Here is a 27,743-nt window from a genome sequence, read left to right on the forward strand (position 1 = left end):
AGTTTCTGGCTGAATTCTGCCGAGAAACCCGGCCGTGTGTACAATTTCGCCGAGGAAGCCGACGAGGACCTCGGCGAGGAAATAGAGATCTCTATTTCCTCGTTGTTCTATGGGAGCTCTCGGCCCGCCAAGCTCCTCGGCGGCTTCAGGGCTGAACTTGCCGAGGAACTCGATGTGTTTGGCACGTCGAGTTCCTCGGCCGTGTGTACGGGGCCTCACACTCAGCTTGAAGTAGTTAGAGCAGCCAGATACGCAATGAAAAAAAAAATTAGATTTCTTGATAATTTTTTATAGAGCAAATTGTTTTTTTTGTATTATCACACGAATTCCATTATTTTTAATAAATATTAACTGTTATCTTGTATCAAGGCGTCATCTTAAATGGTAATTCTTGGAAAACCTAGGAATAAATAAATGGATGAATTCCACCAACATTGTTTGTTTTCTTCCACTTCTAAAGTCCATATTTTTATTATTTTTATTGTTGTTATTATTAATATTAATAATAATTTATTAATATACATCACTTTAGAAAATAAAAGGCGACAATACAATTCAATACAAGAGTATTTGGAGGGCCTTGCTTATAAAAATGTACAATCTAAAAGGGAAAGGAAAGCGATACAAAAGGTATATATCATTCCAGTCCAGCAGGCAAGGTTTGCTGCTGACACCTAATCATAATTATGGACATTCTTCCTTGCAATAAGATTTCATTGAAATAAGCTCATGCATTCTGCACCAGAGAAGAGTTTACAGCAAATTTCAAATTGGAATATTTTTATGTTGACTGTGTTTTCCTCAAATATCCAGCAGGGAGAAATCTCTATTTTAAGGGGGTTGTAAAGCTTCGTGTTTTTTCACCTTAATGCATCCTATGCATTAAGGTGAAAAAAACACCTTGCAGTCACCCCCAGCACCTGTTTTACTTACCTGAGAGCCAAATCTCCTTAGGCACGATCCCGCGTTGCTTTCACCAAGCTCTAGTTGGCTCTGCATTGGATGATTGATAGCAGTGCAGCCATTGGCTCCCACTGCTGCCAAATCAAATCAAATCAATGATGCGGCGCACCAGGGGGCGGGGCCAAGTGGTACCGTCGGTGGCTATGCCCACCGACTGTATCACACGGAAGCACGCCCGCAAGCTAACCGCCTTGGCAGAGCGCTTCCCAGAAGGGGATTAGCGCTTGCGGGGAGGAGCCGAGACAGTCGCCGAGGGTCCCCAGAAGATGAGGATCGGGGCCACTCTGTGCAAAACAAACTGCACAGTGGAGGTAAGTATGACACGTTTGTTATTTAAAAAAAAAAAAATCTAACCCATACAACTCCTTTAAGTTGTTTTAAAAAAACATAGGCTCAGGCCTCGCACACACGACCGAGTTTCTCGGCAAAAACCAGCAAGAAACTTGCTGGGCTATATTTTTTTGCCGAGGAAACCGGTTGTGTGTACATTTTCGTCGAGGAAACTGTTGAGAAACTCGACGAGCCAAAAAGAGAGAAAGTTCTCTATTTCCTCGACGGGAATGGAGAAACTTGCCTTGTCGAGTTCCTCGACAGCCTAACAAGGAACTCGACGAGGAAAACGATGTGTTTCGCCCGTCGAGTTCCTCGGTCGTGTGTACGGGGCTTCAATTGACCATTGTAAAAATGACCCTTCTATTTCATTCTATACTGAGTAATTTTATAAGGAGCTCCAATTATTATAAAGGGATTTGTAAAAACGTTAGCAATGACTTGGTATTAATAATTAACCAAAAAACTCTTCAATTGCAACTCAAGTAATAGGTTTTATTTTAAAGCTGAATCCCAAGCAAAAAAACTTTCATTATTGCCACAAAGCATAGAAAACCATTTTATATGCACTGAATGTCTTTGCAAACCCAATTGTTACTTTGTAAAAGTAATGGTGACATCATCACTATGCTGTACATAGCCTGTGCAGAGAACAGAGCTGTGGGAGGGACCCAACAGGTCCATCCACTACAGGCAAAAAATTACAAGAGGGGCGGAGACAAGACCAGTCACTCTGCATAAGAAGAGAGTGCAACAATGACTGGTCTTTGTTACAGGAAGCTCATGCACAGAGGCAGTTTCACACTGGATTACTGCACAGATCTGGAAAAAAAAAAACACAAAGCACACCAAGATTCAAGAAAGAATGCACATGCTTATTGTATTTTGACAACATTGGATTATTCTGGAGCTCTACTTTAAAAATGTGCTTTCAAAGGCCAGGTGTAAGCATTAGAGGTTGTGTGCTTTTTCAGTTGTATTTATGAACTTAGTTCGGTCTGATCCTGCAGGAAACTGTGAGGCCCCGTACACACGTCCGAGGAACTCGACGGGCAAAACTCATCGTTTTGCTCGTCGAGTTCTGTGTGAAGCCGCCGAGGATCTTGGCGAGCCAACTTTCCTCATTGAACAACGAGGAAATAGAGAACATGTTCTCTATTTGGCTCGACGAGGAACTCGTCGGCTTCCTCGGCCGAAAGTGTACACACGGCCGGGTTTCTCGGCAGAATTCACCTCCGATCTTCCGAATTCCTTCTCGAATTCTGCCGAGAAACTCGGTCGTGTGTACGGGGCCTCACATGATGGCAGGCTGCTGGCCCAACCTGCTGCAGATGTGGAATTCCATGCCCTGTTGTAACAAAGGGTTGTGAATGCTGGTGATATCACTGAACTAATATGGCTACATGTCCACAATAGCTTAATGACATGTGAAAATACGGCCATGTGACCATATTAAAGTGACACTTAGCCCTGGTTCACACTGTGCTGCGGGAGTGAAGCCGTGCAAGTTCAGCTGAACTCGCACGATTTCACTCCCGCTGAGTCAGGTTTCTGCACAGATGTCAATGTAAATTGCGGCCCGAAATCGCAAAAAGTAGTACAGGAACTACTTTTTGAAATCGGTGCAGCGCCGCAGATGCAGCGTCGCACCGATTAGGATGGTGCCATTGCCGACAATTGCCGGCAAATGCCGACGATTTGAGATGCGATTTGACATGCCAAAACGCATCTCAAATCATACCAGTGTGAACCAGGCCCAAAGGTTAGATTTTTTGAACATGTCATACTTACCTCCACTGTGCAGCTCGTTTTGCACAGAGTGGCCCCAAATGCGCTCCAAAGTCCAGCATTCAGCGTCCATAGCCGCCAAATCCAGGACTTGGCCCCGAGTGAAAAAAACAGGAGGGTTTACAACCCCTTTAAGTTAATGATGTCACAGGCATCCCCTCCCCTTTGTTGCGTGCGGTTGTGGGGTGGGAAATTTCATGCCTGCAGCTGATTGGGCCAGCAGTCTACTAACATCTGACATGACATTTAACATTTTCCCTTGGACAACTGAGTTTGGCTTGAACCTTAGCTCATCTCTATTCCATTAGAGAACAGTATAAATGTGTTGCTTTCATACAGTAAATGTAAAAAGATCACAACACATAAGGCCTAGGTTCTTTATTGCTACCTACTAATTGACATGCAGTGGGTCTGATTTATTAAAGGAGTACAGATTGTTAATGTTCAAGGTCCTCTTTTTCCCTTTCCCTTGTACATGACTGGGTATTCAGAGTGAACACACCTTCAGTTTACTTAGCTAAGTGTATCTTCATTTTGATAAGTTTGCAGATTTTACTTCTTCAGTAAGCCAACCCGAAATTCTTTCCAAGTTGCATGCCATTGGAAAAAAGCCAACCATTCAAGAGGTCATAGATGTAAAGCTACTATATGGCATTAACTGATCACCAAACAAGGAGAACAACTACCACTGCAGGGTATAATTATGGTAGAAACAAATGGTCTCAAGGTGTAACCTGTAATGGCCTGTACACACGATCAGAAAATCAAACCAAAAATACCAATTCATGCGCAATTATCAAATGAGACAAGCGCAAAAAATGTTCTCGTACGATACCAGATCGTATAATTTTTGTTTAATTAGTACACACATTACAACACATTGGGGTTGATTTACTAAAGGCAAATCCACTCTGCACTTGAAAGTGCACTTGGAAGTGCAGTTGATGTAAATTTGAGGGGAAGATCTGAAATGAGGGGAAGATCTACTGATTTTATCATCCAATCATGTACAAGCAAAAATGCTGTTTTTTATTCTCCTTGCATGTCCCCCTCAGATCTACAGCGACTGCACTTCCAAGTCCACTTGCAGTGCACTTGTGGATTGTAAATAAACCCCATTACATCACTTCCGAATTTTTATTATGTCGTATGAGAGTTTTCGAAACTTTAGTAAACTCTTCATTTTCGATATCTGACTAGCACGAAATTTTTTTAAAATAAACAGACAATCATTTGTGCGATAACCTCATCACGTGTGAAAAATGAATTAGTAAATATAACACAATTAGTGATATGCTTATAATGACAATACATCACAATCAAAGTCCATACATTACTTCTGGTGATATTTATGTATATGAAAAAGGTCCATAAGGTGCCAAAATAAAATGCTTAGTGCTCAAAAAACTTCCACTTTAAAATTGTGCTCCAGTGATCCAAATTTAAAAAAAATACAGCCTCTTACCAGATAATATGGATCTTGGTTACAGAGATTAAACAAGTCTGTGTGCAATCTCCATAAAGAAGCCCCAATGCTCAGGAGTAGTTGTGATTCTTTCTTTTATTAAAAAGTTAAAATCCACTTACAAAGAGAAAAAAAATGACAAGTGATGTGCACAAAAGCCTGCCGCGGTGTCACCCGAGCTCCAGCCGTGATGACGTTACATGTATGCTCCGCCCAACATGTTTCCCAAAAAATGGCATCTTCAGGGATTGGAGGATTGGAAAAGACACAATTTTTAGGGAAACGCGTCAGTCGGAGCATATGTGTGACATCATTATGGCCGGAGCTCGGGTAACACCGCTGCCGGCTTTTTGTTCACATCACTTTTCATTTTTATCCTAATTGTAAGTGAATTTTAACTTTTTAATAAATGTCACACATATGCTCCGTTCCAGGCGTATGCTCGTATTCCAAAGTACTTGCATATTAAAGCGAGTTTCCCCATTGAAGTCAATAGAAACGCAAATAATTTGTTCTGCATTGGCTTCAAAGGGATGCAATACCGCATGCGGCTAGAGGTGGAGGGCACTGGAGAGCCTCGTAAAAGGGCGAAAAGGCCCGAGGACACTTTGGCTGACCTCGGCAAACCTTAGAAAACCGTCCTACTCAAGATCTGCTGAGGTCAGCCATGCTGTCCTCTGGCCTTTCTGTGCATTTCCGAATCGCGCTGATCGGCTGCAATCGGCGACGTTCGGCTCCGGCGCCCCCCCCCCACCTCAGGCCAAAAGCGGTACTGCACACCGCTTTGGCCTGAATCGTGCTCGTTTTGCGAGACAACATTCGGAAAAACCGAGTCACGTTTTTTTAAAATACAGTGCTCGTATTGCGAAACGCTCGTTAACCGCGTTACTCGCAATCCAAGGTTCCACTGTAGTTTGTTGTACTCGTGCTTGTATTGTAGAAGGTGGTCACAATATTCAGTATATTGCAGCATAGAAACTGCAGTATAGATCATCATCATACAGTTATGGCTGCAAGTAAGTGTAGGCTCACTGTAGGTCACTTCAAATACCCAATCATATGAGAGAGAATTACAAATATCATTATTTTTCCTTGCATGTGATTGGATGAGCACAACTTATGGACTAAGCTAAGTGGACATTTTCTTTTTTATGCAATTGCCAAAGTGAGACAGTGCTCAAGATAAGGAATTTCATTAGTCCCAATGGGGCCTTTCACACGTGAGTGTTGTGTCACTTGTTGCCTGTCATCTATAACTCATATAAGTACCTGAGCTTCTTTGGGGTGGAATTGTGCATTGTTTTCCCCATAGACTTGGGGAGTGCCTTAAAAATGCTTAAAAAAAATGCATGTTTGCGTTTTTTTGGAACTCCCATTCACACGTAATTCTACTCCTGTACATACATAAAAGCAGCATATAAACACTAAAAAGAAGCCTCTAAATTCCCTGGCTGTGCTCACGCTAAATAAGTGTAAAAGGAGACTTAAAGGGGTTGTAAAGGTAAAAAAATGTTTCCCTAAATAGCTTCCTTTACCTTAATGCAGTCCTCCTTCACTTCCCTCATCCTTCGATTTTGCTTTTAAATGTCCTTATTTCTTCAGAGAAATCCTCACTTCCTGTTCTTCTGTCTGTAACTACACACCGTAATGCGAGGCTTTCTCCCTGGTGTGGAGAAAGCCTCTTGAGGGGGGAGGGGGCGAGCAGGAGTCTCAGAGCACTCTTCTTTGCAGATAGAGAAAGGAGCTGTGTGTTAGTGGGCGTCCTGACACTCCTTTTTTGCCCCCCTCCCCCCTCAAGAGGCTTTCTCCACACCAGGGAGAAAGCCTCGCATTACGGTGTGTAGTTACAGACAGAAGGACAGGAAGTGAGGATTTATCTGAAGAAATAAGGACATTTAAAAGCAAAATCGAAGGATGAGGTAAGTGAAGTTGATGGGGTAAAGGAAGCTATTTAGGGAATTTTTTTTTTTTTGCCTTTACAACCCCTTTAAAGGGGTTGATTTACTAAAACTGGAGAGTGCAAAATCGGGTGCAGCTCTGCATAGAAACCAATAAGCTATCAGTTTTTTTTTTTTTGTCAAAGCTTATTTGAACAAGCTGAAGTTCGAAACGGATTGGCTACCATGCACAACTGCACCAGATTTTGCACTCTCTAGTTTTAGTAAATCAACCCCAAAGGGTATGTTTAGCCAAAACTTGACAGAACGTGAGAGGAAATCTCTTTAATGGTTTCCCATTTAGCAGTAACATCTGATAGAGGTTCTAACCCTTCCCAACTCTATCCAAAACTTTATTAGATCTATAGCCATGACTGATAAAACACTGCAGGATAAAACAAAAAGATGTTGATCATGCCTTTTTAATAAAAAATAAACATCATCACTTTGAATTTCTTAATAACAATGTTACTCTCTTGTTTTGAAAGGATACAGCGCAGTGGCTTTTGATGGAACGCCAAGTTATGGTCATACTCCATCTCACCATACGGCACAGTTCCCCAACCACTCCTTCAAACATGAAGATCCCATCACCCAGCAATCCTCTCTCGGTAAGTCTTGCAGATATGTCATTCTCCATTGACATCCACTGAAAATTCTGCCAAGCCAAGCTATTTATACTACTGAAATTCTAAACGGTGCCTGTAATTTAGTGGTAAATAATCTGGTCTTGATGATGGAAGGTAGGAAGAGGTGGGAAGAGCCGAAGAGGTCAACATAACTGTTCCTTCCCAATGATGAAGAGTTTAGTTTATGTAGCAGTATAGGGTGAAGATGTAATGTTTATAACTAAAGTAACCTTAGAGTTTCATGAGTATATTTTAAATATCAAAATAAATATAAAAAATGTGATAAGCGCTCCAGAAAACGATATGCAATAAGTGATCACAACACAAAAGAAATAGTGAATATAATGAAATCAATATATAAAAATTAACCTCCAAAGGTGGCGTGAAATGCAACTGAGTATAAAGACTCAGAGCAATAAATAGCCAGCAAATCCAGTGAATGAATGTGCATCAAGTGCAAAATGCAATGCAAAGTTCATATATGAAATAAATCAGAGTTCATAAAAAATATCATATTTTTTATGAACTCTGATTTATTTCATTATATTCACTATTTCTTTTGTGTTGTGATCACTTTTTGCATATCGTTTTCTGGAGCGCTTATCACATTTTTTATATTTATCCTGAGTCGTGTATGGTGAACACTTTTAGATATAGCTGCCCCAGACCTTACTTATGCTCACTCTATTTGCACATTTTTGTTTACTCACAGTAGCGCATTTTAGACACTTTTTTGCATTTGTTTTTATATTTTAAATATCCTTTGTCAATTGAATTACTGTTAAAGGAAATGTTTTAAGTAAAACATTTAGAAATATTAAAAATGCATATCATTAAAGTGGATTTCAAGCTTATACTAACTATTCTTAAAAATGTTTCCTCACCTTTCTATTCTTCCTAAGCTGCCTACCCTGTATAAAAGAGATCTGTATGCGTAACTTTCTTTAGTCCAGCTCGGGCTCCCCTTTATCATGGAACGCTCGACAACGGCTTGGAATTATGGGAATTGTGATCTCATTCCCATGGCCCTGCCATTGTCCTATGGAGGAGCTCAGCTCTGAGGCTAGATTAGAGGAACTGAATGTATTCTCTCTTGAGAAGAGGAGATTAAGGGGGGGGGGGATATGATCAACATGTTTAAATACATATAGTGAACTTGATTTAGAGTTCTTCATTTTGAGGTTATCACAGAGGACAAGGGAGCACTCTTTACATCTGGAGGAAAAGAGATTCCATCTCCAAATACAGAAAGGTTTCTTCACAGTTATGCCTCGTAAACACGGCCGGACTTTCCAAAAAAAAAAAAAAATCAGACAGGCTTTTTTTCTCGGAAAGTCCGGCCGTGTGTAACCTCCATTGGACTTTTTTTGTCAGAAGTCCAACGGACCTTAGATAGAGAACCTGTTCTCTTTCTTTTCGTCGGACTTCCGACGGACTCATGGTGGACTTTTGCACGGTCAAAAGTCCGACCGTGTATACAAGGCATAAGAGCTGTGAAAATGTGGAATAGGCTCCCTCAAGAGCTGGTTTTGGCCAGCTAAGTAGATTGTTTTTAAAAAAGGCCTGGATTTTTTCCTAAATTTACATATAAGTGGATACTAACATCTATAGGTAGCGTTAATCCAGGGAATATTCGATTGCTTCCTGGAGGATCAGGAAGGATTTGTTCTTCCTTCGCTGAAGCAAATTAGATAATGCTTTATCGTTTTTTTGTTTTTTCCCTCCTCTGGATCAACTGTGGGTATAGTATAGTCACAGTGTATATGGAGGTCTTTAATTTGTTTGTGTGTTTTTTTTTTCTCTTTGAGTTGAACTGGATGGATGGACTTATGTACTTTTTCAAGCAGACTAACTGTGTATGCAGGGGTCAAGTCCTGGGGAAAAAAGTGTGGGAACTCCCACCCAAGATCCACTCCCCCACCAAAAAAAAAAAAAAAATGATACGCTCATATGCATAATTACGAAACCGCATTTGTTTTTGTTTTTTTCGATCCACTGTACCGTAGTAATCTTTTTATGTTACTGGCCGCTTCCTGTATATGGATTCATTGGGTAGTGTGCATGTATTCCGTCACTTCCTCGATGCCGCAATGTCTCCTGGGAGTTATCGCGGGATTTAGTAAGAACTTGCTCCCAGGAGACATTGCGGCATCGAGGAAGTGACGGAATACCCGCACACTACCTGATGAATCCATATACAGGAAGCGGCCAGTAACATAAAGGATTACTAAGGTTCGCCTGCCCCTGACAGTGACTCGAGCTGGGCATTGCCGATTAGTGAAGGATTGGCTCGGGTGGCTCGGCTGCTCTCGTCCTGCAAAGGGAACTGCGTTCCTGCTGTGAAAAAAGTGCAGGAACTCCGTTCCCACGCGTTCCCGCAGGACTTGAGCCCTGTGTGTATGTATGTAATTTCTCAGTCGGCACAGATACTTAAAGTTTGTGTAAACCCGTTACAACCACTTTTACCTACAGGTAAGCCTAGATTAAGGCTTACCTGTAGGTGCAACAAATATATCCCAAACCTCCACGGTTTAGGAGATATTTACAAAAAAAGACGGGCTCCAATGTCTATGGCGCATGCGCCGTAGACAACGGCTCAGGTGCACTTTAGAAACCTTTAGACACGGCGACCGTTACGTTTCTAAAGGAGATCGTTCCGTGACTGGCGGCTCCCACGCACATTGCGTGGGAGTAACGTCATCGTGGCTCCGGCCATACCAGGTAGGAAGATGGACACTTCGTGGAAGATGGGACAGCGGTGACATCGCAGGCTTCGATTTCAGATAAGTGACACATAATGGGCTACTATGCAATGCATAGTAGCCCATTATGCTTTACCTTTGCAAGGAAACCAAGAAGAACTAAAACCCATCAGGGTTTACTTCCTCTTTAACACATGTAAACACATTTTTACAAGATTTTACATATATGCATGTCTCTTGAGTAATTATTGTTTGTTAAATCTGCATTTTTTGCACCCACAAAATGTTACTAGGGACTTAAAGCGGAACTAAACCCTCTTACTGATTTCAGCCAAGGAGGTGGAAGCATTTTACATACATACTTTATACTTTATACTTTTACTAAATTAGTGTAATAAATTGGAGGATGCTGCTTTCAGTTTAATCAACCAATCATGTTTTTTGAAAAAATCATGTTTTTTTATTTCTATTTATTATTTTCATTTTTATATATATATATATATATATATATATATATATATATATATATATATATATATATATATATATATATATATATATATATATACATATATATATATATATATATATATATATATATTACATCTGTGTTGTAGAGCAGATCACATTTTCTGTCAATACAAGAAGCCCTGAGAGTTCCCAATGATTATATGCAGACTGCACTGTCTGAATGCTGAGATCTCATTTAAACTGGTTATGTATAGGGAAGTGCAGACCATAAATCAGCAGTGAGCGGTGCAGTCCCCAGGCTGTGATCTGCTTGTGGAATGTATGCAGTAGACAGGAGGAGTAATGGATGTGGATGGTGAGTGATCACTGATGGTTTACTAACTACATATCATTTCCCTACAGGAGACCAGCAGTATTCTGTACCTCCACCAGTCTACGGCTGTCACACCCCTACTGACAGCTGTACCGGCAGCCAAGCCCTCCTACTGAGATCTCCATATAACAGGTATGTCCTACACAGCCATCACATGGGATGATTAATCTGTAGATCAGTTTAGTGGTTAGCACCTCTACCTGGTAGAAATTGGGTTGTTCAAATCCCAACCAAAACATTATCCCATGGGGTATGTATGTTCTTCCTGTGCTTGTATGTGTTTTCTCCCACACTTCAAAGACAAGCTTGTGGGTTTCTTGGCTTCTATTTAAATTGGCTCTAGTATGTGTATGTATGAATGTGAGTTAAGCCTCGTACACATGACCGAGGAACTCGACGGGCGAAACACATCGTTTTCCTCGTCGAGTTCCTTGTTAGGCTGTCGAGGAACTCCACAAGGCAAGTTTCTCCATTCCCGTCGAGGAAATAGAGAACTTGCTCTCTTTTTGGCTCGTCCAGTTTCCCGACAGTTTCCTCGCCGAAAATGTACACACGACCGGTTTCCTCGGCAAAAAAATATCTCCAAGCAAGTTTCTTGTTGGTTTTGCCGAGAAACTCGGTCGTGTGTACGAGGCCTTAGGGACCTTAGATTGTAAGCTCCTTGAGGGCAGGGACTGATATTTATTTACAATATGTAAAATGCTGTATTCAATTATTAGCACTATATAAATACTCCTTATACACAACATAGAGGTTCTCTAATGTCCCGTACACACAATCGGGTTTTCCGACAGCAAAAGTCCGATGTGAGCTTTTGAATGGAAATTCCGACTGTGTGTAGGTTCCATCGGACTTTTGCTGTCGGAATTTCCTCCAACGAAAGATTGAGAGCTGGTTCTCAATTTTTCCGACGGAAACAATTCCGATCGGAAATTCCGATCGTCTGTAGCAATTCCGCCGTGGATTGAACTTAATTTTCTTGGCTCGTTGTAGTGTTGTACGTCACTGCGTCGAAAGTTCAGAGATCTTTTTTTGTAACTGTGTGTATGCAAGCCAAGCTTGAGCAGAATTCCGTAGGAAAAACTATCCAAGCGCTGTGTATTATGAATAATTGTACATCTATATATCCATTAATTTGTATGTGTCTCTAATCAATTCTATGGGCCAGCTCTCTGGCACCATGTCTGATGCACCTAAAGCGGTAGTAAACCGCACCAATTTTTTTTTTTAACCCTGTAAGGTAAATACTTACCTTAGAACATAGCCCTCCAGTGCCATGCTGTCACTGCTGACAGGTTCGTGTCCTCCGACCGTCTGATTGGCTGCGCCGCAATGATGTCATTCTCCCACATGGATGCAAAGAAGATCCAATACAGTATTATTGCTAGTGACCGTACACTCAGCTGTTATCCTAAGTAGCGGGAGGGGAAGTCCCCCCTTACCGCAGTCATAAAGAGATGGACATGGTCAGTAACAATACTCTGGTAGGCCGTGGTGTTTAAACAATGCCTGATCGGTAATAGCGGGGTCCAAAGTGTGCCAAGAAAATATCCCCCACACCATTACACCACCAGCCTGAACAGTTGATACAAGGCAGGGTGGATCCATGCTTTCCTGTTGTTTGCACCAAATTCTGACCCTACCATCTGAATATCGCAGCTGAAATCGAGACTCATCAGACCAGGCAACGTTTTTCCAATCTTCTATTGTCCAATTTTTGTGAGCCTGTGTGAATTGAAGCCTCAGTTTCCTGTTCTTAGCTGAGAGGAGTGGCACCTGGTGTGGTAGTCTGCTGCTGTAGCCGATCTGATTCAAGGTTCGAAGTGTTGTGCATTCAGAGTTGGTATTCTGCATACCTTGGTTGTAACACGAGGTTATTTGAGTTACTATTGCCTTTCTATCATGTCAAAACAGCCTGCTTATTCTTCTCTGACCTCTGACATCAACAAGAGGAACGTAGAAACTTGCAAAGCTGTTCTGTGAATAGACCGGCTCTCTGCTTATCTGTCTCTATTTTCCCTCCCCGACACAAATTTCCAGCTGCTTTTATCTCCTGTGTCAAAAAACTTATCAGAAGTTATCACTCTGATAACAGAGGAACGGATCAGCAGAAAGACAGGGGACTTAGGGCTTTAGAGAGAGATAAGTAAACACTACAGATATGCAGTATGTGCCTGGGCCAGATTTCATGAATGGGGTTTACATCCACTTTAAATCCATTTTCTTCCCCACTCAGATGCTCAGTTTGAACTTCAGCAAGTTGTCTTCACCACGTCTAAATGCATTGAGTTGCTGCCATGTGATTGACTGATTAGCAATTTGTGTTACCAAGCCATTGAACAGGTGTACCTAATAAAGTGGCTGGTAAGTGTAGATATACTGGATACCAGTATAGATCTTAGTGGCGGGGTTCCATAAAGAAACCAGGGCTGGTGCAAGGATTTTTGACACCCTAGACGAAACCTCATTAGGCTTTCAGCCATGAATAAGCACTGAAGCCAGTGTGAAACGTCGGTATTCTCCTGTTCCTATTGCTGTAATCTGCTGTGTTCTTGCTGTTGATTTGAATAAAGACAACCCGTTTGGTTTGGAGTGCGGCTGTCCATCCCTCATCTTTATACCAATATTTGCCTTAGTGCATTGCCTGCACCCTTGGAGTCCTATATTTGTGAAACGACCCTACAATAGACCTACCTTGAGCGGTGATCTTCTCTCTCATCTGACTCCACCCTCTTTGCCCTGCCCATGTATACCCAACCCTTTTAATGCAATGCCCATCAAATGCAGCCCGCCAACACCCATCAAATGCAGCCTCACCAGCACCCATCAAATGCAGCCCACCAGCGCCCATAAAAATGCAGCCCCACCAGCGCCCATCAATGCAGCCCACCAGCGCCCATCAATGAATGTTTGCTTGCTTCCATTCATTCGGGAGTCGGGACACAGACACAGTTCTCTGCCACCGCTGCCCCTCTGCCCCAATGGGGTTGATTTACTAAAGGCAAAAAGACTGTGCACTTTGCAAAGGGCAGTTGCTTCAGAGCTTAGTAAATGAGGCAAAGCTTCCCTTTGCAAAGAATACCCAATCACATGCAAGGAAAATAAAAATGACTGCATTTGTGCTTGTATATGATTGGATGATGGAAGCCAGCCAAGCTGTGGAGCAACTGCTCTTGCAGAGTGCAACAGCACAGTGTATTTGCCCTTAGTAAATCAACCCCTATGTGCGAATGAAGTAGCGACTGCCTGCTGATGCTGAGACTTAGTTGCTTGCTGCAGAGTGAAGAGAGTAGGAACATCAGTGGCTGGACGCCCCAAGGCAGCAGGGCGCCCTAGGCGACTGCCTGGTTTGCCTAGTGGTAGCACCGGCCCTGAAAGAAACTAAGGGCCAGATTCTGAAAGAATTACGTTGCTCCACGGCAGCGTAACGTATCTGATTTACGTTACACCGCCGCAGGTTTACAGCGTAAGTGCCTGATTCAAAAAGCTCTTACCTGTAAACTTGCAGCGGTGTAACCTAAATCCGCTCGGCGCAAGCCCGCCTAATTCAAATTGGGCAGGCACCATTTAAATTAGGTGCATTCCCGCGCCGAACGTACTGCGCATGCTCCGTCGGGAAAATTACCCGACGTGCATTGCGCTAAATGACGTCGCACGGACGTCATTTGTTTAGACGTTAACGTAAATGGCGTCCAGCGCCATTCACGGACGACTTACACAAACAACGTGATTTTTTACATTTCGACGCGGGAACGACGGCCATACTTAACATGGCTTAGAACACCTAGGGCTCAGCCCTAATTTTACGACGCGTATCTCGACGGAAACGACGGAAAGTTAGAGCGACGGGCATCGTGGACGTTCGTGGATCGCTGTAACTAGTCATTTGCATATTCTACGCGGACCGCAATGGCCTCGCCACCTAGCGGCCGGCATAGAATTGCATCCTAAGATCCGACAGTGTAAGTCAATTACACCTGTCGGATCTTAGGGCTAGCTATGCGTAACTGATTCTATGAATCAGCCGCATAGTAAGGACGGGCGGATTACAGAGATACGACGGCGTATCAGGAGATACGCCGTCGTATCTCTTTTGTGAATCTGGCCCTAAGAAACTATCCTTGAAGGGTCAGGAGAACCTTCAGTGAGGACCTCTGTTATTTATAGATACACCCTTGAAAAATCTACTTTAAGATTTCCAGTTTTTCTTAGCAGCAACTGACAGAAGGCTTAGGGAAAGTCTGGGGCACACTTAAAGTATCATATTCCCTTTTCATAACATGTTCGTCAGTGACTAGGAAATCATTTCTCAACTCTCCGTGAACTTGGATGCAGTCCTGTATCACCCTGATAAGGCCTGTCTGGAGACTGGTACACAAAGCCCCGCACAGCCAATAGAGAACTATGAGCTGGATATGACACCACGTCCAGTAAAAAATACTGCTCTGCCCCTTACTGGCCAGAGGTCACCCCTTACACTTTCCCTGCTCTGTAATATATGACGTCAGGGGAGATGAATAAGGCAAGCTGAGGTCAGGTCTGGCCAGTGTAACATGAAACTTAGTGTAACCTCTGGAAGACTCTCAGAAGTTGGGATTAGTGACTGAGCTTTCGGGAGAGACCTTCTGAGAGACCAGCATTGTCCTGAATTGCCAAAAGTAGCACCAAAAACAATATATTCTCATCAATGATGCATTTCTTGCAGGAGCATGGCTCCTTTGATAAACACAGATGTTCTGGAAATAAAATGTCAAATAAATCTCGTATTTTGCTGTTTGAAATAGTTGTGAAACAAGACAGGGTTGCGCAGAAATTTAAAGAAATAAAGAACGATGAACTGATCACTGTCAAGCTATACATATCAAAGCTGAACTACGGGACAAGCAAATATTGTCAAAATATAATAGGCATGTGTATTCTTCCTTGAATCTTGGTGTGCTTGGTGTATTTCTTCCAGATCTGTGCAGTGATCCAGTGCAAATCTTTGCCTCAGGAGCTTTATGGACCTTGCTTTGTGCACTGGTCCAAATCATTTGGTGGAGGGGGGGATTATGGTGTGGGGTTGTTTTTCAGGGGTTGGGCTTGGCCCCTTAGTTCCAGTGAAGGGAACTCTTAAAGCGGATGTGCCAGTATAAAAAAATATTAAAAGCCAGCAGCTACAAATACTGCAGCTGCTGACTTTTAATATTAGGACACTTACCTGTCCTGGAGTCCAGCGCCGTCCGCAGCAGAGGATGAGCGATCGCTCGTCTCTCTGCTGCTCCCCCCGCCATCCTCAGTGAGGGAACCAGGAAGTGAAGCGCTCCGGCTTCACTACCCGGTTCCCTACGGCGCATTGGCTGGGAGCCGAGTGTTCCCAGCACACAACGGGCGACAGACGGGAAGTCAGAAAAACCAGTCTTTTGCCCGTAGCGTGTGGCAAAGTGGGTGCAAATACCTGTCTTTAGGTTACAAAAAGATACAATCCCATCAAGTTTAAAGCAGACAAAAAGTGAACCTCCGCTTTTCGGAACACTCCCCCCCTCCGGTGTCACATTTGGCACCTTTCAGGGGGGAGGGGGGTGCAGATACCTGTATAATACAGGTATTTGCACCCACTTCTGGACATAGACTCCCGCGGGAGTCACGCCCCTTCCCAACCCCCGCTATCTTCTGGTAAACACACAGGTCCCAGAAGACAGCGGGGACCAGAGAGGACGCGCAGCGCGACTTGCGCATACGCAGCAGGGAACCGGGAAGTGAAGCCGCAACGCTTCACTTCCTGATTCCCTCACCGAGGGTGGCAGCGGGGGCAGCCGAGAGCCGAGCGAATCTATGATTAAGCACTGTGTAACGGTGTGAAACGCGTCAGCTTTTGTTCTAATTTTTGCTGTGGCATGTATTTATTGTGACCAGTTTTAATAAAAGGAACGTTTTTTGGAGTGCGGCTGTCCAAGTTATCCAGCAGCTACAAATACTGCAGCTGCTGACTTTTAATAAATGGACACTTACCTGTCCAGGGTGCCCGCGATGTCGGCAGCCGATGTCGAGCAATCGCTCGGCTCTCGGAATGTTTTTTGGAGTGCGGCTGTCCAAGTTATCCTCTATTTTTGCATTACCATTGCATTGCACCCATGGTTTGGATCCAGTGAGAAGGCTCTTTGGTTCATCTGAGCGGTTACTATTTCCTCTATTAGTAGCTGTTGGCTTTTAATATTTTTTTTTAGGTGGACCTCCGCTTTAACCAATAAATGTTACAATTATAAATACACACACATTTTATAATATTTTAATTATGTTTTTGTTTTCCAAGTATTTGGCTTTCTGCATGCTTGGTTTGCATCTGTTGAACCCAACCCCTAGAAAGCCCCCCTGGCGGCAAAAAGAAAACTATCCCTATAACATGACTCACACTTCCAGGGTCTGCAGAGTGGGGGAGTTAAGGAACAGATTAAAGCTCTCTCCACTGCGGGGGTCAAGAACTTACTCTGCAGGCCAAAACAAACTCAGGATGATCTACTACTGAGTTCCTTTAAAGTTCCTACTTTTCTCTAAAACTAGATTTTCTTTCATTTGACTCCAAAGAACATTAATCCAGCCTCATCTTTCCATACACATAATGGTAGAGGCAAAATTTAGCTGCACTGGTTTGGTACTGGATTATTTTTAGAAGAAGCTGAATGGAAATTCTGCACATTATAGTGACATAGGAAAACAAGAACAAAAAGGAGAACCGGTAACTGAAATTCATTCACTAACTTGGTCAAGTAGTTGTATGTACCGTGGAGATAAAGAATGAAGGGCCACGCTCAAACTGAGAGTTCTGTTCAAAAAGAGATCAGTAATACATGTGTGGACAATACTTATCTGATTTGATATAAAAAAAAAATTTTTTTTGGGGGGGCGCAAACAAACTGAAAAATTCAGAAAAAAGAAACACCCATCAATTGCAGCCTCACTGTGCCCATCAAACACAGACACTGTACCAAACACAGCCACTTTTCTCATTAAACACAGCCACTTTGTCCATTAAATGTTGTCACTGTGCCCCAGATGCTGCCACTGTGCCCAAACACTGCCACTGTGTCCCAAATGCTGCCGCTGTGCACATCAAATGCAGCCACTTTGCCCATTAAACTTTGCCACTGTGCCCAAAATGCTGCCACTGTACCAAACACAGCCACTTTGCTCATTAAACACAGCCACTTTGCCCAATAAATGTTGCCACCGGGCCCCAGATGCTGCCACTGTGCCCAAACACTGCCACTGTGCCCATCAAATGCAGCCACTTTGCCCATTAAACTTTGCCACTGTGCCCCAAATGCTGCCACTGTGCCCAAACGCTGCCACTGTGCTCCAAATGCTGCAACTGTGCCCCAAACACTGCCACTGTGCCCCAAATGCTGCCACTGTGCCCATTAAATGCTGCCACTGTGCCCCAAATGCTGCCTCTGTGCCCCAAGTGTTGCCACTGTGCCCTCGTCTGCCCGGCACATACCTTGTCTTTGGCGCTTCCAAAAAACACCCCCACCACTGTAATTGAGATGCCCGGTGCCCGAAAAGGGCCGGACACCTGAGTAGGGAATGTCAGCAGTGACCATAGATAGATTCATGCAATGTATGAATCTATCTATGGGGATTAGAGCAGTGCAGAAGAGAGGGGGCGGCACACCTGTGCCCTTTATGGACGCACAGCCGCTGCTGCGACCTGTGGTACTGGGAAAATAATCAAATGCCGAAAATCCAGCATGCCGGTGGTACCCAAGTTGATTGATGGATCAACTTGGGTACATTTGGCCTGCCCATAGATGGTTCACATCTTGGCCAGTCCCTGCTATGGCTGGCTTATGCGCTTTCTGCCACGCTGATGAGTAACCACTGACATCAATTAACTTTTTAGCTCTCTGTAAGAGGTTCTTCCCAATGACCACAAATGTAAGAAGCATTCTTCACGCTGACCATAACTACTAATGTACTGTGAGCTGTAGAGATAATAATTATTAGTCAGGGTTCCCCAATGCCAAAAAGTCATTTTAAGGGTCTCTCAATGTTAAAAAAGTTGAGAAAGGCTTTTCTAGAAAAAGAGTATAGAAAATAGCTGTGAAAAATTAGAAATGAATGAAAATTGGAGGTTCCGAGCACTCATAATAATATCATAATATTATATGAAATAATGCAGGCATCCCTCTAGATTACTCTTTAGAACAGTGATGGGGAACCTCGGCCCTCTAGATGTTTTGGAACTACATTTCCCATGATCCTCTTGCACTCTGCAGTGTAGTTGAGCATCATGGGAAATGTAGTTCCAAAACATCTGGAGGGCCGAGATTCCCCATCACTGCTTTAGAAGCATCACATTAGTGTTTTAGTAAATGTTTCTGGACAGCCAAAAGGAACCAAAAATACCTTCACTGAACTAGCCAGCTATACGTTCCATACCATTGGTTTATTGTACAGAAAAAGCCCTAATATTTTAGGCTGAACAGAAGCTGAAAGCTGCTATAGCTGCAAAGGGTGGGCCAACTCAATATTGAACCCTACAAACTAAGACTGGGATGCCATTAAAGTTCATGTGTGTATAAAGGCCGGCATCCCAATACTTGTAGTTATATTACCTGTTAATTGGCGGCTATGGACGCCGAATGTAGGACTCGGGAGCGCGCCCGAAAGGTAACCCCCTTGGGAGAGCGCTTCCCAGAGGGGGTTATCTGAAGCAGGGAGGAGCTGAGAGAGCCGCCGAGGGACCCAAGAACAGGTGGATCGGGGCCACTCTGTGCAAAACGAACTGCACAGTGGAGGTAAGTGAGACATTTTTTATTTTAAAAATCTAAGCTTTACAACCACTTTAAGTTCAGGGCACAGGGGCAACAAAAAGAAGTACACTTATTTTTTTTAAACTAAGACACAAACAAATTGAAGCAAACTTCCAGCTAATAGGTAGGTAGGTAGGTAGGTAGGTACAGCATATTCTTTTTTGTTTAGAAAAAATGTAAATCAATTTAATAAAAGTAGACCTTTGTATTAGCACCAGCAGTGTTATATGATTCATCCTAAACATGCCATTTTGTTGGACAACTCAGCTTGTTAAGTGGAAAAATAACAGATCAATTATCAGGATCAACAGGCAATAAAACGATGTCAAAGGTAAGGGGAAAGGGTGGTGGGGGGTGGGCGCTTAAAAAAAATAAACCAAAAAAATCCCCAAAGAACAGCTGTGTTTTTGCTAGTAAGGGACTGCATCATATATGTCATTTTTTATTATGCCCAAAGGTACTGTTTAAAGACTAAACAAGACAGGGGACATTTTAGATGACTTTAAGGGGCATTCGGCAGGAGGTGACACCCATCAAACTTGACAAGCTGCATTAAATTCGCTTTGTACAACCCCCTCTGGCTATATGTTATCCTTCAGGTGAGTGGTGAAACCACGACCCAAACTACTAATTTTGCCGCCCCCTTGCCACCCTTGTAATCGAGCGCTTAAAGTGTGGGTAGGAAGAAAAACGAATGAAGGTGACCACACATGGAGCTATCAGATTCAGAGACATCACAGAGTGTGTTTACAACCAATTTACCAGTGTGTGTCACCCCTGTGGTCTGCGATTTTTACCAGGAATGGATCAGTGAACTGGAACATTTATAAGGGTTTAAGAAAAGCTTCACCTTTTCTGCACTTATTGAAGCTCTTCTCTAAAAAAACTGGAGACTTTTTTTTACCAGTTGATCAGCTGAAATTTGATTGACGTTTGCAAAGTACACCTCTACTTTCCAATACTCACACTGGTCATGCGTTACCAGATTCATGGCTGTTTCATATTATTGATATAAATGTACAATGTTTTCTATCAGTGTGAATACAACCTCTTCTGTGACTTGGAAGTATGGCAGTGATGGGCTAAATCTTACTGTGCGGTCCTTGGGCCTCTGCGGCCAGGAGTCAGTGTTTTCCTTGCCTAGGTGTTTACTCAGGGACAATGAAAGAAAATATTAATTATTATGGTTGGATTTTCGTCCGAATGAGGGTAGACACCTCATCCCAGGAAGTTAATTTATTAAAAAAAGAGAGGAAAAGGATAAAGAGACTGTAACGGTGCTTATTCACATATTACTGGAAACCAGAGGTAAGTAAAGGGTGTATATGAAATAACTTTATTATAAAAAAAGTTTAAAATGGGTAGCAAACAACATAAGGTTGTTAGTACAAGATAAGTCCGATATGGTGGTTACATATAACGGTTTTCTGAGGATTGAGTAGTCATATGTTATCCTGACATGTTTTGCCTCAAGGCTTCATCAGGAGATGTATGCGTCAACCATAGATAAGCAAGAAAACTATATAAATACAAAAATAGCAAATATAAATCAACAATACAGATAACAGGAGCACCCTTGTTAACAAAATTCACCAAAAAACTGAGGGACTTACCACCAAGGACTCTATCCCCCCATATAGGAGGAAAATCTTGGGGGGTGGGGGGGAGAAGAAGGGAGGGGAAGCAACCACAGCATTTTGTATGTTGTTTTTGTCCCTGATGTCACGGACAGACTGTTTTCTGAAATGTTTTTGCCAAGCTATGATGTCCAATGATCCCTTCGTTTTTCCTCAAAAACGAGCGTGCTGCAGATATAAACTCAGTCACTTGTATCACATGGCTACCCATGATTAAGTCACATGACGTGTGACGTAACGTGTAGGGGGAGGAGCCAGTTGCCACGATCAAAGGTGTCGTACACCGCATGAGGAGATCGTTACACTGAGCGAGGCTGCACGTCTGTTTTGTCCAGAGGATTCGTGAATGCGATCGTATCGCTGTCATGTTCTTTCTCTATTTGGCGCTTCATATTGCGCAACGAGGTCTTGTTTTGCTGTTTATTTCTTCCATATGAGCCGTGGTTTTGGTTAAGGAAGTGTCGCATGCAAGTGGTTGGGTGAAGCAGGGTGGAAGGATTTCAGTATCACAGGAGACTACCATCACTTCCTACCCAGTTCAGATAAATGGACTGTGATTTGCATATTGTTGCTTCATCACATTTTTCGGTTTGTCGCAGTTGATGTAATACCTATTCAAGTTCATATTATTCACTTTTCATCACTGTACTACATATAGGGTTGATTTTAGCGCATCATTACATCACATCACATCTTTATTAGTTTAGTACACTGTAGCGCTGTAGTACAGGGAGTGCAGAATTATTAGGCAAATGAGTATTTTGACCACATCATCCTCTTTATGCATGTTGTCTTACTCCAAGCTGTATAGGCTCGAAAGCCTACTACCAATTAAGCATATTAGGTGATGTGCATCTCTGTAATGAGAAGGTGTGTGGTCTAATGACATCAACACCCTATATCAGGTGTGCATAATTATTAGTCAACTTCCTTTCCTTTGGCAAAATGGGTCAAAAGAAGGACTTGACAGGCTCAGAAAAGTCAAAAATAGTGAGATATCTTGCAGAGGGATGCAGCACTCTTAAAATTGCAAAGCTTCTGAAGCGTGATCATCGAACAATCAAGCGTTTCATTCAAAATAGTCAACAGGGTCGCAAGAAGCGTGTGGAAAAACCAAGGCGCAAAATAACTGCCCATGAACTGAGAAAAGTCAAGCGTGCAGCTGCCAAGATGCCACTTGCCACCAGTTTGGCCATATTTCAGAGCTGCAACATCACTGGAGTGCCCAAAAGCACAAGGTGTGCAATACTCAGAGACATGGCCAAGGTAAGAAATGCTGAAAGACGACCACCACTGAACAAGACACACAAGCTGAAACGTCAAGACTGGGCCAAGAAATATCTCAAGACTGATTTTTCTAAGGTTTTATGGACTGATGAAATGAGAGTGAGTCTTGATGGGCCAGATGGATGGGCCCGTGGCTGGATTGGTAAAGGGCAGAGAGCTCCAGTCCGACTCAGACGTCAGCAAGGTGGAGGTGGAGTACTGGTTTGGGCTGGTATCATCAAAGATGAGCTTGTGGGGCCTTTTCAGGTTGAGGATGGAGTCAAGCTCAACTCCCAGTCCTACTGCCAGTTTCTGGAAGACACCTTCTTCAAGCAGTGGTACAGGAAGAAGTCTGCATCCTTCAAGAAAAACATGATTTTCATGCAGGACAATGCTCCATCACACGCGTCCAAGTACTCCACAGCGTGGCTGGCAAGAAAGGGTATAAAAGAAGAAAAACTAATGACATGGCCTCCTTGTTCACCTGATCTGAACCCCATTGAGAACCTGTGGTCCATCATCAAATTTGAGATTTACAAGGAGGGAAAACAGTACACCTCTCTGAACAGTGTCTGGGAGGCTGCGGTTGCTGCTGCACGCAATGTTGATGGTGAACAGATCAAAACACTGACAGAATCCATGGATGGCAGGCTTTTGAGTGTCCTTGCAAAGAAAGGTGGCTATATTGGTCACTAATTTGTTTTTGTTTTGTTTTTGAATGTCAGAAATGTATATTTGTGAATGTTGAGATGTTATATTGGTTTTACTGGTAAAAATAAATAATTGAAATGGGTATATATATTTTTTTTGTTAAGTTGCCTAATAATTATGCACAGTAATAGTCACCTGCACACACAGATATCCCCCTAAAATAGCTAAAACTAAAAACAAACTAAAACTACTTCCACAAATATTCAGCTTTGATATTAATTAGTTTTTTGGGTTCATTAAGAACATGGTTGTTGTTCAATAATAAAATTAATCCTCAAAAATACAACTTGCCTAATAATTCTGCACTCCCTGTATAATTTTTTACAACACAGAAGCGCCACAGGCAGAGGACACTTAAACGGCCACATTTAATTAAAATGGTTTCTACAAGCTAAATTATTTGGTTGTTTTTTTCCATGCTTCTTTATTTTTTTCTGTGCTGTCCATTCTTTTATCTCTATTGGATTTTTTCATTGACCTTTTACAATAGATCTTGTACAGAGGAATATCAGATGTGGTGCCAGTAACTTTTTTTTTTTTTAATAATTATGTTTTTTATTAAAGTTAAACATACAACAAAACAAAACACAATAAAGATATGGCAGTTCACCCAAAGAGGAGTGTCAAAAGTACAACTTAGACCCCTTTCACACATGCTGTTTGATCACGTCCGCCTGTCTGTTTTTCAGGCGGACCTGATTGGATGCTCCATTCACCTCTATGGAGAGACAGATGTCAGCTGTGACACCCGCTGCTATCCGATCCGGTTTGCCAAATCTATGACGAATGGAAACCCTATTTTCCATTCGTCTGGCGGATCAAATGGGATTGGATGAAAATTGACAAGTTTTCATCCGTTCTCACAAAGAGGACAGCGGGGCTCTGACAGGTCCGTCTCAGCACACTGAGCGAAGATAGACCTGTCACCCACCTGCTCAGTGCGGATCAGTGGAACGACCCCTGCTTAGCAAGCAGAGTCCATCAAAACGGATAGCCTGTGTGAAAGAGGCCTTACAGGTTTATGGTTGGTAAAGAAAAATAACATAGACCTAGGGTTACCACCTGTCTGGGATTCACCCTGACAGTCCAGGTTTTGAATCACCCTCCTGAAACCTGGACACAATATTCAGACAGTAGGGATGAGCCGAACACCCCCCCCCCCGTTCGGTTCGCACCAGAACCTTCGAACGGACCGACCGTTCGCACGAATGTTTAGAACCCCATTGACGTCTATGGGACACGAACGTTCGAATTCAAAACTGCTCATTTTAAAGCCTAATATGCAAGTTATTGTCGTAAAACGTCTTTTAGAACCCGGGTCTTGCCCCAGGGAACATGTATCAATGGAAAAAAAGTTTTAAAAACAGTTGTTTTTTCTGGAGCAGTGATTTTAATGATGCTTAAATAAAAAATAAAAACAATGAAAAATTCCTTTAAATATCGTACCTGCTGGGTGTCTATAGTATGCCTGTGAAGTGGCACATGTTTAGAACTGTCCCTGCACAAAATGAGATTACTATAAGAAAAAGGTAATTTAAAACTGCTTGCGGCTTTAATGTAATGTCTGGTCCCTGCAATATGGATGAAAATCATTGAGAAAAATAGCACAGACACAGACAGTACACACACCACGTAGCTTTAGGTGCACACTGCAGAGGACATGGGCAGTACACACCACGTAGCTTTAGGTGCACACTGCAGAGGACAAAGGCAGTACACACCACGTAGCTTTATGGTGCACACTGCAGAGGACACAGGCAATACACCACGTGAGAATACTGCAGCTAGCACAATCACCTGCCTGCCAGTAAATTAGGAAGAGCTGAGCTAGCTAAACTATACAGTGTATAAATATATGTACAACACCTGGGATGCATATATATCCTCTACACACTGTAACTTTAACTGACTAGCCTGCCTGCCTGCTCTATCTACCTACTAAAAATGACACTCTCTCTCTCTGTCTTCTCTCTTTTAACCACCGCAACACACTACACAAGGCCGACCTGCAGGCGGCCTTTTATAGTGTGGGGCGTGTACTAAACCCCCTGAGCCATAATTGGCCAAAGCCACCCATTTTGTTTCGGAATTTCTGTTTCGTCCAAAAAATACATTTATTTAGTTTGTTTAATTTGTTTTTATTTATTTTGTTTCGTTAAAAAATGCATTTGTCTGAAAATTTGAATTAATTAAGGCCGAATCTGTCATTGAAGGCTTATGGTGTCTGTTGAATGTTCTAAGAAGATTCGATGAAGCAGCTAAACTGTACAACGCCGCAATCATAAATTTATGGTCTAATGCTCTGCCCACAAGCTATAATAGAATTGTAATGTTGTATGACTAGTAATAATTATATTTATTAATTATTATTACTAGTCAACCAACATTAGAATTCTTCTATAGCCTATGGGTGGAGCATTTGACCGGAAATGTCCGCTCGCGGCGATCGTATGTTTTTAGCTGCTTCCTCAAATCTTCATGTCTCTATAATGTCGAATCTTTTCACTCTATGTAGAATAATCTTGGACTACTAGAGTTAGGCTAGGCACATTCGACCGCAGATTCGATAGACACAGATCGCTATTGTCACCGTCATGTCGAATCTTCTATCTGTATCGAATTGTCGAAAACCTTTGACACTGTACCTCATGACGCTGCAAATAAATTCGCAACTTTAGTCACAGAGGCAACCGCTAAGCTGGCACCAATTTGCCCTCTTAGAAGCTCAGTAAGCTATGACAGCGAATAACGAAAGCGCACGCATTGAATAATGAAAGTGAGGCTCTATTGCGTAAAATGACGTACCTGTTCATCATTTCGTGCAATAGCCAGCAGGGGAGGCGCACGTGGTGATTGGCCAGAGGGGGAGACAATCAGCGGATCTGGCGGTGGTCACATAATCGAGATCTAGTCCCACCTTTTACCGATTGTAAGTGTGGTCTGGAAGCTGTATTTGCTTCTCAGCAAAGAACCACTGGCTGCTCAGTGACACATATTAGACATGTGCAATTCGTTTAGTTTCAAATTAGTTTTTCAACAAATTTCACAAACTAGTTAATTCGTAAATATACGAATTAACGAAAACCCAAAATTTTTCCAAATATGCTTAAATTTGAATATTCGAAAATTCGTAAATTTTTTAATTTGTAAATTCTAAATCTGAAATAATAACTAACTAATAATAACTTAACTATTACTATTAAATTATAGGTATTGGAATTTCCTTTCAAATTTGTCTGTTGGTGAACGTAACGAATACAAATTTATCCAAAGTTACAAAATATCCGAAATAACAAATGCTGCATCTAAAAAAATTGAACAGAACAAATTAATAATACAAATTTATCCGAAGTTACGAATTATCCAAAATAACGATTGCCGTATCTAATCGAATGGAATGGAACAAATTAATAATAATAAATAACAATAATAATAATAATAAAAACTTTTTATTATTATTAATTTGTTCTGTTCGTTTTGTTTTTGATGCGCCATTCGTTATTTTGGATAATTTGTTACTTCAGCCAAATTTGTATTCGTTACGTTCACTAACATCCAAATGTTAAAGGAATTTCCAATACCTATAATTTAATAGTTAGTTGTTATTATTAGCTAGTTAGTTATTCTTTCGAATTTTCAGATTTTCTTTCCTATTTTTGGATTTTCGAATTTGCTAATTTTTTAATTTACGAATTTGCGGATTTTCGAATTAGAAAATTCACGAATTGCGAATTCGTAAATAAAAAATTTTGCAAATTCGGAAATCTAAAAATAAGAAAGAAAATCCTAAAATTCAAAAAAACGTATGAAACTAAAACAATTTTTTTTCGGTGAGTATGTACGGTGAGTCCACGGCCAGCATAGCGTTAATCTTTGAAATGGATCTACGGGTGTGCTGGGATGGGCAAGTCTTTTCTTTATTTCTCCTTGACTCAGAAACCCAACATTTTGACTGTATATACTGTAAATATTTTTATTTTCAGTCCTCCAAAGTACAGGATATTGGCCTTTCCCCCAATCATTGTTAGATCTGCACATTGGATGTAGCAAGTCAGCAAACTCTGGAACACTTTGTAAGTGATGAAGTAACTTTCTGACTATAGCTATCTCCCAGAATAAACATTGATGTCAACCAAGGAGATCTTTTCATAAACATGTTATGACTAAAAGACATGGAATCGGGTTCTAGACATTCATATTATTCATAGCTCACACTATGCTGCTTTTATATTTTTACAGTTTACAAGCTATTATTAGCTTATACAACCTTAAACTGCCACTGTATGTCCGCCATTGCTGACCTTTCCATTACCTCGTAATGGTCTAAAAAATAAATGTTTGCATTTTTAAAGTGTTAAGGGCTCATGCACACTGCAGCTAAAAAAAACTGATTTCACTGGCAAAAATGTAGCTTATGGACAATATACTGACACTATAGCACCGCATCCCTTAGTTAATTTGTATAGTGGAGATTTGTGGGATTTTTTTTGGTGCATATTAAATCAATAGGACAAATTCATGAAAAATTTACATTTTGTTAATACATAAAAACAATGCAGTTGCATTAGAAAAGACTCATACAGTACAGCCCTTAAAAGTACAGCACAATGGTGTTGTTCCCAACATGTTTCGCCCTAAAATGGGGCTTCCTCAGGGGGACACTATCCAAATGAATATCA

At 41.9% G+C, this 27,743-nt stretch overlaps 1 protein-coding gene across 3 annotated transcripts in view; it reads left to right on the forward strand.

The window, feature by feature from the left end:
* Nucleotides 1-27,743, forward strand: part of WT1 (WT1 transcription factor) — a 77,398-nt gene that overhangs the window by 11,720 nt on the left and 37,935 nt on the right. For all 3 annotated transcript variants that reach the window (XM_040328309.1, XM_040328308.1, XM_040328310.1), the window contains exons 2-3: nucleotides 6,972-7,094; nucleotides 10,688-10,790. In XM_040328309.1, coding sequence (XP_040184243.1) covers nucleotides 6,972-7,094; nucleotides 10,688-10,790 — 226 coding nt within the window. The remainder of the gene's footprint in view (nucleotides 1-6,971; nucleotides 7,095-10,687; nucleotides 10,791-27,743) is intronic.

The sequence above is a fragment of the Rana temporaria genome, chromosome 11, assembly GCF_905171775.1.
Source record: "Rana temporaria chromosome 11, aRanTem1.1, whole genome shotgun sequence".
NCBI lineage: Eukaryota > Metazoa > Chordata > Amphibia > Anura > Ranidae > Rana > Rana temporaria.